Here is a 14,223-nt window from a genome sequence, read left to right as displayed (position 1 = left end):
GCTGCAGGCAGAACAGTGGTGTGGGACCAGGAGCAGCTTCAGCTCCTGCCTGCGTCACACCATGGTGGCTCGAGGTCACCACACAGCCCAGGCTGGCACACACTGACCTCCCTGCGTGGGCAGGAGGGACAAGTGGCCACTCGATGCCAGCAGAAAGAGCGGAGCCCATGGAAACAGAGATGCGCCGCTGCCATCACCCCCACTGCCAGCACGAGCGGCACCAGGAACCCGTCGGCTGCCGCACAGTCCCCTCGCCCCGGATCAGGAGGTAAAGTGGCTCCATTCAAAAGGGAATTGGGTTCAAATCACTTGCAGGAGATGCAGCCTGTGGCTGCACCACCCAGGGCCTCGACAGCCGTCACCTCCACACAGCTGTGTCCTGGGCTACATCCAGAGCAGGGGACCAGCAAGGATGGAGGGGATTCTGCCCCCCTGCTCCGCTCCGAGACCCCACCTGGAGCCCTGAGTCCAGTTCTGGAGCCCTTGGCACAGGGAGCACACGGATCTGCTGGAGCGAGAGGAGAGGAAGCCACGGAGATGATCTGAAGGCTGAAGCACCTCCCGTACGAGGCCGGGCTGAGAGAGTTGAGGTTGTTCAGCCTGGAGAAGAGAGTTTAGAGCAGCTTCAGTACCGAAAGGGGCTCCAGGAAAGCTCGGGGGGGGTGCTCTTGAGCAGGGAGGGCAGGGAGAGGATGAGGGGGAAGGGTTTCCAGCTGACAGAGGGGAGGCTGCGATGACATCTTGGGGAGAAATATTCTCCTGGGAGGGTGGGGAGGCCCCCTCGGGGCACCGACCCCTCTCCCCGTTACGCCAAGCTCCGTCCCCCCCCCCAACTCAGTGCACCGAGGTCCCTCTTCCTCTGGTGCAATCCCCACCCCGGTGCCCCCCCCCTCCGGTGCAGGCCCCCGGGCGGCGGGCAGGGCTGGGGGCGTGTCCCCCGCCGTTACATAAGGGGTTACATCAGGGCCCGCTCTCCCCCGCTGACGCCGCCCGGCGGGGACAGGCGGAGGCAACGTAGGACCCAGCGCAGCCCCTGCCCGGTTGTTTACACTAGGGCGGCGCGTACCACCACCGCGGGGCGGGGGGTGGTGGTGGGGCCGTTCCACGCCCCACTCCGCGCGCAGCCGCGGTTACCGGACACGGGGTTTAAGCGGGGGAGCCCCGTGCCGCCGGCGCTCCCCGATCCCGCCCGGAGCGGGGAGGTGCGGTTCCCTGCGCCCGCCTTCTCCCCCCTCGTCGCCGCAATTGGTTCGCCCCGCGCCGCCGCTATTGGCCGAGTGCTTAAAGGGGCCGGCAGCGCGCGCTTTTCCGCAGCGCGTGCCCCCTGGCCCGGCAGAGGGTGGGGGGGGAGTTGATGGTGGTACGCGCCGCCGCTTCGCTCCCCCTCCGCGCCGAGCCGCCGCGCTCCGTTACCGGATACGGGGTAAAGGGCATCCTAACCGCTGGCGCTACCGAACCCCGCGCCGTTACTGGGGGCGTATGGCGTGAGCCCCGTTCGCTGCGCGCCGTCTCCCCCCCTCCCCCGCCGCCGCAGTTGGTTCGCCCCGCGCCGCCGCGATTGGCCGAGCGCTTCCAGGGGGCGGCAGCGCGCGCTTTTCCGCGGCGCGTGCCCCCTCACCCGGCGCCGGGTGAGGGGGGGGCGCGCGCGAGGGCCCCCCCCCGCCGCCGCCCCTCGCGATGGACGGCGGCCGCGAGGGGACGCAAAGGGCGGCGAAGCGGAGGCGGCGGGGCCCCATGGCGGTGGCGGGGCCGGGGCCCAGCGCCGGGGGCTCGGCCCCGCGGTACCGCCTGCTGGCCGAGATCGGTCGCGGGGCGTACGGCGTGGTGTACGAGGCCGTGTCCGGGCGCAGCGGGGCCCGGCTGGCGGTGAAACGGATCCGCTGCGACGCCCCCGAGAACGTGGAGCTGGCGCTGGCCGAGTTCTGGGCCCTGACGAGCCTGCGGCGGCAGCACCCGAACGTGGTGCGCTTCGAGGAGTGCGTGCTGCAGCGGCACGGGCTGGGGCAGCGCATGAGCCACGGCAACAAGCGCAGCCAGCTCTACCTGCGCCTCGTCGAGACCTCCCTCAAAGGTACCTCCCCCCCCTTGCACCCACCTTCCCCTGCACTCCCCTCCCCTCCCCCCCCAAGCCTGGGCACCCCCCTGCACCACCACACATCCTCCGGGGTGCCCCCCTGCTGCACCCCCACAGCCCCCCGGGTGCCCCCCTGCTGCACCCCCACAGCCCCCCGGGTGCCCCCCTGCTGCACCCCCCTGCTGTACCCCCCCTGCTGTACCCCCCCACACCCCCCGGATGCCCCCCTGCTGCACCCCCACACCCGCCGGGTGCCCCCTGCTGCACCCCCCTGCTGCACCCCCACAGCCCCCGGGTGCCCCCCTGCACCCCTCCCCACCACCTGTGTGCCCCTCTGGGTGCCACTTTGCACCCCACTCCTGCATCCCCCTCCCCGCTGCCTGGACCCCCCTCTGCACCCTTCCCAGCATCTGGGCACCCCCCCCCATCCCCACACCACCAGCCACCTTGATCCCTGCCCTGCACTCCCCTGCAGCCCTGTCTAACTCCCATCACCTGGGTGCCCCCTGCACCCCCACCCTGGGTCCCCCAGTGCCTGGGCAACCCCCTGCAGCCCCTCCAGTATCTGGGCACACCCCTGCTGCACCCTCTCGGGCTTCTCGCTGTCCGGGCACTCCCCTGGGCTGACCCTTCGTCTTCCTCTGGGGTCCCTCAACAGCATCACGGGGCTTTCGGGGATCACCTTCTCATGTCACAGCCAATGATTGTGGTGACATCTTCAAAACGCTCCCTTCCTCTGCTGTTTGTCAGCCCCTGGTCTGCCAGTGGGCAACAAAAACGTGGGAAAAATCATAGAATCATATAATAGTTTGGGTTGGAAGAGACTCTAAAGCCCATCCAGTCCCACCGGCTGCCATGGGCAGGGACACCTCTCACTGGATCAGGGGCTCGCAGCCCCATCCAGCCTGGCCTGGAACCCCTCCGGGGATGGGGCAGCCACCACTGCTCTGGGCAACCTGGGGCAGGGTCTCCCCACCCTCCCAGAAAAACGTTTCTCCCCAAGATCTTCTCTCAATTTCCCCCCTTTCAGCTGAAAACCATTCCCCTTGTCCTCTCCCTGCACTCCCTGATCCAGAGCTGTCTGAGGAGCTCCATCTCCCCAGCTGAACTCCCCAGGGTAGGCAGCTTCCAACCCCTGTGCAAAGCTGCTGGGAGCCATCCTCTGCACAAACCTCCAGCTCTGACTGCCTATGCCCCGCTTGGCCCCTCTGAGCTCCTGCAGGGATATGTCTGGACCTGTCTGCCTCTTCCCCTTGCACCCCTGATCCTGCTCTCCCTTCCCACTCCACACGCGACCACCCAGGGGAGCCCCTGCCAGAGGGGCTGTGTCCTGTTTTCTATGTAGCCTGGATGCTTCCCTTATGTGCCCTCGCTGGCACCGCTCCCTGGGAAAGGAGCCAGCTCTTTCTTCCAAGTGCATGTCCAGCTGTATCAATCAAGCTCTTCCTGCAGGTGCAGGGGTTTCCTGCCCCTGCTTTGCCAGATTCTGTGCCCTGAGAGAGGTGGCGTGGCCTGAGGAGACCTCTCGGGGAGCTCTAAGTGTTCCCCATCTCCAGGCAGAGAAAGAACCTCCTCAATTTCCTGCCCCTCTGAGGGGAGCTGAGCTGGGCTGCCCATCCCAAAGCTGAAGAGCAGCAGTTTTGCTCTCCAAACCAAAGCATGTTTGTTTTCCCTTCCAACTGCTTTCCTCCTGGCTACCTTCTGAGCTGTTATCTGCTGACCACGGGCTCGGGCAGAAGCTGTACTTGCTGCCTTCCCAAGCTTTTGGTCTAACTCAGCACTGATAAATGTTTTCAGACCAGAAAGCTGAGCCAGGTGAGCCTCCCGGGTCTGCTCTCCTTCCCTGCCTATTCCCTGCGCGGAGCTGCTGGGCTGTCGCTCCAGCCGAGGTAGCCGGCACGTAGCCGTGCTGCCGTGCCATTCTGCACGACCGCAGCCGGGCTATTTACGGGCCAGCGCAGATGCTGTGCCAACGCGCTGGGGCTCAGGACGCAGGGAGGGGATTAATGCAAGACTTTCTGAATCGGGAGCACAACTGTCAAGATACCAGGTGATATTGGGTCTCGGCTGCAGTGCAGGGCCCAAACTTTTGTAATTTTAAAGAGATGTGGAATAATTTAAGGGCAGAATGCAAAAAAGAAGCTGAAAGCCCAGTGTTGAGCCTGGAGAAGAGGCGCATGAGCGATGTGCTTGATGCTCTGATACACGCAGACCTTGAGGGCTCGTGTACAGGCATGTGCCCCTAATGTTGTTCGTGACCCACAGCAGGACTGGGGCTGCTGTAGGGGTGCAGGAATAGGGTGTTTCTTCCTAGCAGGTCACTCGTGGGGCCACCAGCTTGCACCAGTGCTCACGGGCAGCCCTGGCATCACCCACGTTTGTTACTAGCACTCTGAGCACCCCTTTGTACTCCTGGCTCTTGTCTCCAGTGCAGCCTCTTTGCACACAGGTCACAGGTGGCAATGGGATGTGGGTTCTGCTGTCATTAGTTTTTTTTCCCTGTGCTGCCAAGCAAATTAGTAAGCTGTTAATGAGCTCCCATGGTAGGTATTGGAATCACAGAATGGTTTGGGTTAGAAGGGCCCTCAAAGTCCATCCAGTTCCAAACACCTCCCACTGGATCAGGGGGCTCAAAGCTCCATCCAACCTGGCCATGAACACTCCAGGGATGGGGCAGCCACCGCTGCTCTGGGCAACTTGGGCCAGGGTCTCCCCACCCTCAAAGGAAAGACATTTCTTCCTGAGATCTCTCCTCTTTCAGCTGAAAACCATTCCCCCTCATCCTGTCCCTGCCCTCCCTGGTCAAGAGCCCCTCCCAAGCTTTTGTGGAGCCTCTTTCTGTACAGAAGGCTGCTCTAAGGTCTCCCCAGAGCCTTCTCATCTCCAGGTTGAACAACCCCAGCTCTCTCAGCCTGGCCTTGTACAGGAGGTGTTCCAGCCCTCAGATCATCTCTGTGGCCTCCTCTGGACTCTCCTCTTGTAGCCCCTTTTGGTGTTAGAAGGAGGTTGTAGCAGGGCTGCTGTGGAGATGGTCATATTGGTGGGTGCTGCCCTGTGTTTGGGCAGGGAGCCTGCGGGGATGCTCGCTCTGGGAAGGAGAACAGGCCTGGCTTGTCATCCACATCTCTCCAGCTCTTGGCTGCTCCGCTGCTGTTTGCTAACATCTCATCTTTAGGAAGGAGCTTGCCAGCTCTTTATGTTTAAAGCTGTTTTGAAGGCAGGAAGGTGATTTAACAACTAAAACACTTTTAGGTTATAGAAAGAAAATGAAGAAATATTGCTCTTGGCTTAAGTCTCTCCTTGCAGCTCCCCACCCAAAGTGAAGTGCATGGTGCTTGCAGCCACTGCAGGGTCAGTGGTGCTCCCTGTGCTTCCTGAGGTCCAAGGGCCAAGTTTTAAATCGGAGCATCTGTTATGGTAGAAACAAACCTCAGCTTACCAGAGCCAGCAGCTGGCAAGCCAGTGTCTGAGCTGATTCCCTGCGGGAAGAGGCTGTCGGCAGTGCTGCTGTGTGAACGCTGTCACCTCCCTCTTGGCCTGATGCTCCTGGCTGTGTGACACATGTGGGGCTCTGCCATGTTCCCCATCATGATGTGGTTCGTGGCAGACAAGAGCCAAACCCTCCTGCTCCCCATGTTGGAGCTACACGGATGCCAAGGGGAGCGAGAAAGCAAAGCACTGTGTCCCACAGTGATGTTGATGGGGTTTAGCAAAGCTGAGACACCAGTGTGAGCTGGGGCTGTCCAGGCTGCGCAGAGGTCTCTTCTCTGATTTCTCTGCTGTCATGCTCCTCTCACCAAAGGGTGGCTTGCACTGGAGAAGCTGCTTTTCCTGGTCAGTTTTTTAGTCTCCAAAGCCAAGCTGCCCTGTGCTGCTCCCAGCTGGTCTTTGGGCTTCAAGTGCTGAGCTCCCCTCTGGCGTGTTAGCAGGAGTCTCATTTGGCCCCTCAAAGTGCACCCATGTCTCCAGCCTGTTCGTGGTCCCTCCCATCCCTCAGACCTAATCTTCATCTTCTGCTGAGAGCAGGGAGGTGCAGCCAAATCCTTCTGTTGTGCAGAAGGACACATTTCCATAGCAGTAGCCATGGATACAGACTGTTTGTGCAAATAACCAATATTCCCTCCCACACCGATTGCTGACCATGGGCGCCAGGCAGCCCCAGGCTTGGTGTCCCTGCTAGTCCTTGGCTTTACCTGCTGCTGGAAGTTTGCTTTCCCAGATGCTCTCTAGGGCTTTGCTAAAACAAACTCCAACTTTGTCAAATGGGTGGAGTTATTTAATTGCTTTCAAAACACTTGGGTTTGTCTGTGTGAGTTCACTGTGACAGAGGCGAGTGGTGTCCTCCAGCTTCTAGTTTCTAGAAAATCCTAGTTTCTAGAGGAAAACACCCTGGTTGTGTGTGCAGGCTCTGCCTGTCACAGGGGTGCTCTCTGCAGGTGCTGTGAGGTCTGGCAGTGGGATTTGCATCCTGGCATTGGCAGCTGGGGCTGCCTGTCAGGTCTCTCTGGGGCACGTGGGAGGATGGTGCTGGTGTTTGATGCTCAGCAGGATCCTAAAACACGTGATACCGCAGCAGTGTCAGCATCACTGCTGATGCCCTGCAATGCCATAGGTCCCAGTTATGTTCCTGAGGCCTTTTCTATCCACAGGCCTGTGCCGAGTTAGTGTGGTCATCTTGTAATGTGTCTGAAAAACCCACTCTTGCTTTTGTCCCTTTTGGTTAGGCGAAAGGGTCCTGGGTTATGCAGAGGAGCCATGCTATCTCTGGTTCGTCATGGAATTCTGCGAAGGAGGAGACCTCAACCAATACATACTGTCACGAAGACCCAACCCCGCGACGAACAAGAGCTTCATGCTGCAGCTGACCAGCGCCATTGCCTTCCTCCACAAGAACCATATTGTCCACCGGGACCTGAAACCAGACAACATCCTGATAACCGAGAAGTCTGGCACCCCTGTTCTCAAGGTGGCCGACTTCGGGCTGAGCAAGGTGTGCGCCGGCCTGACCGCTCAGGGTAAGGAGAGGGGGCTTGAGAACAAACAGGTGAATGTGAACAAGTACTGGCTGTCTTCCGCTTGCGGCTCCGATTTCTACATGGCGCCTGAGGTTTGGGAAGGACACTACACCGCCAAGGCCGACATCTTCGCCCTCGGCATCATCATCTGGGCCATGATCGAGAGGATAACCTTTATTGATGCAGAGACCAAGAAAGAGCTGCTGGGGACTTACATCAAGCAAGGGACCGAGATTGTGCCTGTTGGGGAAGCGCTGCTAGAAAACCCAAAGATGGTGCTGCACATCCCTCAGAAACGCAGGACTTCCATGTCTGAGGGGATCAAGCAGCTTCTGAAAGACATGTTGGCTGCTAACCCGCAGGATCGACCTGATGCCTTCGAGCTTGAAACCAGAATGGACCAGGTTATATGTGCTGCTTAAATTCTGGGCAGGGCACTTCTGTGCTTTGCAGCTGGGTAAGTGATATGCATTTTTTGTGTTATTCTGTCTGCTGTACCAGCCCAGTAATGCACTTTGTAGTGACACAAAGGAGTCTTTTATGTTTCCAAAGCTATTTCTATAGTGACTCATCAGAGCTTTGCTTCTGAGGGTTTTTTTTCTACCTATTCTACTGTAAAAATAAAGTAGAGGTGGGAAACAGAATTAGCCGCTGCACGTCCCGAAGGCCCAGTGGAGCTGGGCAGGAGCCCTGCTCTTCAGAGGTCTTGGCCAGTGACTGAGAGAGGCAGAGGAGAGGCCTGTGAGCACCTTCTGATATAATTTTGGCTCTGTCCTTCTCTCCCAGGGGTGAGGAAGGAGATGCTGGTTCTGCCTCCTCTGCTGTGAGGGGTAATTGCCATGGTTGGCATGAAGAGCACCTTGCTGTCTAGCGCAGTCCCCTTCCCCTCTGAGACTTGGGCAGGAGACCCTGCTGGGGCTCAGCTGTCTCTGTGAGCAGGCGCCCAGTGGAGTGACAGGTCTGTCTCGGCACAGACAAAGCCATTTCCTTTGCTTTTACCTACGAGGCTTGTGGGCTCATCCTGTGTGTCTGTCTGGTTTCGTTTCCTTGCTGAAGGCAGGACTTCCCTCTGGTGTGAACTGCAGTTGCCTTTCTTTTCTCCAGGCTGAACAACCCAGCTCTCAGCCTGTCTTTGTAGATGAGGTTTTGCTAAAACCCTTCATTGCTGCCCACCTGAGGGTTCCTGAGCTTATGTAAAGCGATGTGCCCGCCCAGGTGAGCTTTGTGCTGCGTGCGGAGGGATAGAGAGGCAGGAATGGAAAGGCCCGTTGGGAAGGTCTAGTTCTGTTGCTGCTGGTTTGTCCAAACTGCTCCATTAACCATCCCCTCTGCAGCCCTGGCACTAAATATTTAATGCCCTTAAGGCCTCCAGCACAAGTAATTGATGCGACAGCTTCTGCCCGAGGCTGGGGCTTGGTGCTGGTCCCAGCGCGAGTGTGGGCTGGGGATTAGGGTGGGGAATGAATCTGCATGAATGTGAGCCCTTGCGATGGGTGTGGGAGCCTCGAGAGCAGGGCACCCCACCTTGTGCCCCAGAGCGAGCCGTGGGTCTCTGACCGTGGGGAGCAGCTCTGCTGCGTGGCCGAGCTTTGCTGCTGCCATCTGCGATGGCTCCGTGCTGCCACGATGCTGCCGAGTTATGCAACCGGCCCCTGCCCTCCGGGAAAAACTCATCCTGTGCAGTTTTGCGGAATAGTACATGCAGGGATAACAAACACTGAGGGGACAGTCCTACCCCGGGGCTGTTTCCTTAAACCCCAGCTGCCTTCCACCCCCCCTCCACTTCCATCCATGCCGGAGCCAGCCGTGAGTCGGCTCCATCGCCGCTGCAGCTGCGGCAGAGATGGATGCGCTTACATAACGCAGCCCGGCATACACGGTGTGGCCTGCGCAGGAGCCCAGCACCAACCATATGTTCACTGCAAACCCGGAGCGTTGCGCTGTAGGGAACGTTCCCCTGGCTTTGTTGAGGGGGCAGCAGAATATTTGGTGTGCTTTCCTTGGGTTTTCCTAACGCGCTGTGTATTTGTGCATTGAAATCAGCCTCCCTCTGGCTGTTATTAAATGCAAATCTTAAATTGGAAACCAGCTTGAGAAGCTTAAAATGGGATTTAGAGCAGGGCCTGAATTCTGCTCTCAGGTAATTTTAGTTGACCGGGAAACTCAAGTAACCTCTTCCAACCTAACTATGATGCTGGGTCTGGCAGTGAGTTTTGCTACCTCAGGACAACTTCAGGCCCTGCTCAGCCTTGGTTCTTGTTATAACCTGGAACACTGTTCCCCTCCCTGACCCACCCAGGGAATCACATTTTTCCTTGTCCTTTGGTACAGCACTGACCTCCTCCCATTTTCCTCATGCTGTCCCAGCAGCTTTGCCTTTAGTTTTTTTCAGACCTGGAGGGCAGGGATCGGGTGTGCAGCAGCTGCATCTCTGCGAGCTGTTGGGAAGTGGGGCTGATACATCAGGTCAGCTCCTGTCTGTCAGTACTGCTCAACTCAGAGGTAAAGTTGCCCTGACTCCGCTGGCTGGGAGCAGATGAGCAAGTCAAGGAAAAGGATAGCAGTTTCCTTGCTGATGCAGCGTTGGGTTTGACTGCAGACTGGTTTCAGTGTGGTTTCTGGATCTTGGTGTGGACCAAAGCCATGGGACAGTAAGAGCAAGGTCAGTTCCTCTCGGCTGTGGCAGCAGGTGCAGCATTGCAGGGTCATCTTGAGGAGCAGTGACATCTTTTTGGGCAATGTTGATTCTACCTGGAGAGGACTGAAGCGCCGGTGACGACCTGGGTCACATCACCTCTGGCCAGATGTGTTAGTGTTTGTGTTTGCTCACTGTCACCCTGCTCTCCCTCCTGGCGGAGGCTGCTGCTGTTGGATTTAAGAGAGATCCCAAGGTGTGCGTCACAATTATACATACAGAGCAGGAGGAAGGATGAAGCAGACTCTCAGCCCCCTCCCCTCATACTATGAGTTCCCACGCAGGGGCAGATGATGTGATTAACACGAGAAGGTGCTGGGTTCTCTCTCCAACCCCTACGCTGAGTCCTCTGCTACCATGCAGACTGTGTTGCTACCTCCCATCTCTGCCCTGACCCACGCAGTCGCGTCAGCTTCCTTAGGAGCTGGGTGAGGACTCCATGGGCTGCTGGTTCATATCCTGCTGATGCCGAATGAACATTCGAGCTGATTAAAACTATAAGTGGCATCAGTGGAGGGATTAAAAGCTCTCGAACAAGCCCCTGGAACAATGTGCGTCAATGGAGTGAGCTCTCCTGTCTGAGCTGCGTGCTTGGGGCTGCTCAAGCAAGTGCCTTCCCTGAAAATGCTCCTGCTCCAGGGAAGCACAAACAAAAATACAGCCCTGCTTGCTAATGAAGCTGCACCACAAGAGAAATCTTCCAGAAGATTCCTCGTGCCATTACCCCTGCCCTGGTGCCCAGGTGCCTCTCACAAGCTGGCCTTCTTAAACAGAAAGGCACTTTTCCTGATCGCTGCCTACAAATGCAGCATCTCCTGGTTAACCTCTCCTTAAGAGCAGCATGCGCGTGGCCCTGGCTCCTGCTCTGAATAGCAGAGGCAGCCTTTCCCTTTAGAAACATATTCTCCAGGCATGGATTTCTTTAATGAGATTTCAGAGGGCTAAGGATTTGAGTAATTTTCTGGGCAGTGGCAGTTTTGCTTTGGCAGGTCTCTCCTGCTCCATTGCTCAGTGTCTCTGCAGAGCCCCTTGCTCATTTCCAGTGGGAGAGAGCCTGGCTGTACCCATCACATGCCCCTGCTGAAGAGGGGCAAAGATAAATCAACCTACCTCTCCCCCCTGATTTTTGCCATATAACTATCTGAGCTCAGAGCTTAAGCTTGGGCGAAAATTGAACTGCTAGGGAATTGTGGCGTGTGAGGGGTGAGGAGGGGAAGCAGAGCCTTCTTGGATTGAAGGTTTGCATCTGTGCCAGTGACTCCCAGCCCCATCCCCACTGCAGGAAGTCCTTGAGGTACCCGTCGGCAGAGCTGACAGCAGCAGGGAGACTCCCCCCAGGCCCTTCTGTCAGGCAGGCAGCTCCCAAACCATCCCTGCTGCTTCCCAGCACAACCCCTGGGCTCGGCTGTCCCTCCTTTGGAGGCTGTGATATCCAGAATGATGGATTTCCCATACAGATGTGACTTCGCCTGCATGCATGCTGTTCCTCTGCTGTGTACAGACTTGCTGCTGGATGGGATTTCCACAGGGAATTTGCTAAGTTACAGACAAACTGGGAGGAGAATGCTGGTGGCTTATGTGCAGTTGAGCATTTCCATGACCCTGAGCTTGGAGGACGGGGGAGTGCAGTGCCAGAGTTGTGGAGGAATTGATGCAACACCCTTGGTGCTAGAGTGGCTGTGCAGGGTCTTGTATGCTGGGGCAGAGCAGGGAGCAGTGCAGCAAAGATCTGCTTGTTCTTTCCTGAAATCCCTGAGCACCCTCGCTGCAAATGTGGGATGCAGCACAGCCATGTTGCGATCCCGTCCTACTCTGCTTTCTGTTGCCTCAAGATGGATCTTAACCACCTCTTGCAGAGCCACTTGAAAAGCCTGAGCTGCTGCTGACGCACTGGGGGAGCAGTGCAGGATGTCCCCAGTGTCACAGCTTGTTCCACCTTTCCTGGTGGAGGAATGGGAGCCTGTGCTTACGAGCGCGTGAGGTGGACCCTCAAGGCCAGGCTGTGCTGTGACGATGCTTGTCCTCTTTCCAGCCGGGCTGTTGCTGTGACCAGCCTGGAATGGGGCTGTTACCAGCATGCAGGGCACTGCTCAGCCCCAAGCCAACCCATCCCAGCTCAGCCCATGCACCAGGGCAGCTGGATGCATCCCAGCTTTGGCAGCGTGCTCCGTGTAGGGCTGTCTGAATCGCTCTGGAGTGCCTGGGGCGTGAATGCAAGCACAGTGAAGCAGGGAGATGTGGCAATGACCATCTTGGGCTAACTGGAACCAGTGGGAATGCTGTGGGAGCAGGCACCCTCTCCTCAGTGTGTCCTCCAACCCTTCCATCCAGCAGCCAATCCCATTGCCATTGCATCGTCCACTCGGTGCAGTTGTTTGCAGGCATTGGTTGCGGCTGTGGAATGAGAGGGCTTGGCTTTTCTCAGCCCCTCAAATGCTCTTTAATTAAGAATTGGGAACGAAGGGAGAGGTGCACGGAGAACGCTGAGCCGGCAGTGCTGCTCTGCATTACCCACCTGCAGTCCGGGGCGGGTGGCAGCGGGAGGGCTGGCAGGATGCTGTCACAGTGCAGTAACTGGGACAAAACCACTGACGTACCTGACCTCTCAATTTCTCTTTTCTTGTTTTTCTTGCAGGTTTATTTACCAGGAACCCATGATCTCCATTATTTACGTGCAACAAGAGAAGTCAAAGAGAAGGGAAGATGATGATAAAGTTGATCCCTGGTCTGCAGGACCTCCTGCAATGTGAAATCTTTGGGTGTTACTTTGTTTTGTTGGGAAGAGCTGTTCTCGGGGTGCAAGAGGGTTGTAAAAGAGCACAAACTGGCAGCTCTCATGCTATTGTATGCAAGATCCAGACAGCAGAGCTGCCTTTGCCCAGACCTCCCCGTGTCTCCTGTGCTGCCGTTTGACTTGGTAGATGTTTCTAGAGAAGATCTGGTTCCATAAGGGGGTGGGAATCAGCAACCCAGTAGTGCGGGTGTATAGTGCCAGGCACTATCTCTGAGGCCAGCTGGGCACAGATTTGGGTTTAAAGCTATTGCTTTTGCTGAGGTGAAATGAGCAAAGTGATTGCTGGGTTTGCAATGGCAGCGTGCTTTAGAAAAAAGCGACTCTCTCACGTGTCGTTTTGCAAACAGCTGAATGCTTTTAGAGCCCAGCAGCTTCTGAAGAGGCAGGTGCTGCCCAGGCTGTGAGCAGTTGACACTAGGATAGAGCAGCGTGAGCAAGCTGGCAAGGCAGGGCCCCGCTGCTGCCACAGGAAGACATTCCTTCTCCCCAGGCTGAGTTTCACTGGTGACGTTTGTTCTGGTCTTTCTATAGAGAGGGCAGCGAGGAGCCCCTAGGTACATTTTCAGGCAGACACTACCTGCACACAAGAGAAACAGAAAACAGTCCGCTGCTGTGATCTGTGTAATGCCACACTCCAGTTGTTAGGAACGATACCTGGGAGAGGAGGAGGTGGTTTGCCTCGCAGGCTGGGTTTCTAGCCTCCCACAAAACACTTTTCCCTGCTACATGACCATCTCCAGGAAGCAAAAGGCAATGCTGCTGTTTAGGTTTGGTTACAGTACAGCTCAGGTAAGGAGATTGGAACCTCAGGCTGAGCGGTTGATACTTCATTTCCTTGCCTGTATTTAAAGTGACACTAATATTCTGGGGCTGACCCTTGTGCTGATGGTCTTGAGATCTTGCTCACTGTAAATGCAATGCAAAGCACCACTTCTTTTCCACCCTGCAGGTTCTAAATCAACTGAAACATTTCTCACCAGGCTGACTTCCCTGGCAGCGGTTTGGGGAGCAGGCAGCTGTGCTGCAGTGGCGTTTGTGAACTGTGCGGGTGCTTGGCCCTCGCCACAGCCGCAGGCAGAGAGGGTCCCTCTGACCCCTCATCCCTGGCTGTGGGAATATCTTCCTGCAGGCTGCAGCTTTCCTGTGTCATCACTGGAGGGTTCTTGAACCAGCAGCACTTCCTTGTGTCTCCTCAGTGTGCTTTGACCTCATGGGCATAGCTGAAATGCAGGCAATTCAGGTGGGCTAAGGCAGAGCTACAGCAGGGAAAGGAGGGAGGGCTTTCTTTTTTCTCTTCTATCTATTCCAGGACACAAAGCTGAGGCTGTCGCTGCAGGAAGGCCAGGTCCCTCTTAGGAGGACGATGCCAGGAGGCTCCGGACCATCTCTCTGTGACTTGCGAAACACAAATTCAGTACCAAGACCCCGTTCCCACGCTGCTCTTCTGTTTGTTCCTAGGGGTAGTTTTGCGGGCTGCGGGCAGACCACAGCTAGACCACAACTCTACGGCCTCCTTCCAGGCTGGTTACTGGGATTTGCACAGTGAGGGGTTGGTTAGTGGGTGTCATGCTTGGCCCTGGCCACAGAGCACTCTCGGGAGCTTTGGTTGCTTTCATTCTTCTCTAACTGGCAGCAGATCCCTGCA

The 14,223-nt window shown here is 57.2% G+C and overlaps 1 protein-coding gene across 1 annotated transcript; it reads left to right on the top strand.

The window, feature by feature from the left end:
* The first annotated feature begins 1,662 nt into the window (after positions 1–1,662).
* STK35 (serine/threonine kinase 35) lies at positions 1,663–13,022 on the top strand. Its single transcript, XM_069871894.1, has 3 exons — positions 1,663–2,071; positions 6,799–7,546; positions 12,420–13,022. Exons 1-2 carry the CDS (start codon positions 1,678–1,680, stop codon positions 7,509–7,511), a joined length of 1,107 nt encoding a protein of 368 aa, XP_069727995.1. The 5' UTR covers positions 1,663–1,677; the 3' UTR covers positions 7,512–7,546; positions 12,420–13,022.
* Positions 13,023–14,223: the final 1,201 nt, after the last annotated feature.

The sequence above is a fragment of the Phaenicophaeus curvirostris genome, chromosome 18 (assembly GCF_032191515.1).
Source record: "Phaenicophaeus curvirostris isolate KB17595 chromosome 18, BPBGC_Pcur_1.0, whole genome shotgun sequence".
In the NCBI taxonomy this organism is placed as follows: domain Eukaryota; kingdom Metazoa; phylum Chordata; class Aves; order Cuculiformes; family Cuculidae; genus Phaenicophaeus; species Phaenicophaeus curvirostris.
Note: the sequence above shows the minus strand (reverse complement) of the source record. Positions and strands in the feature narration are given on the sequence as shown.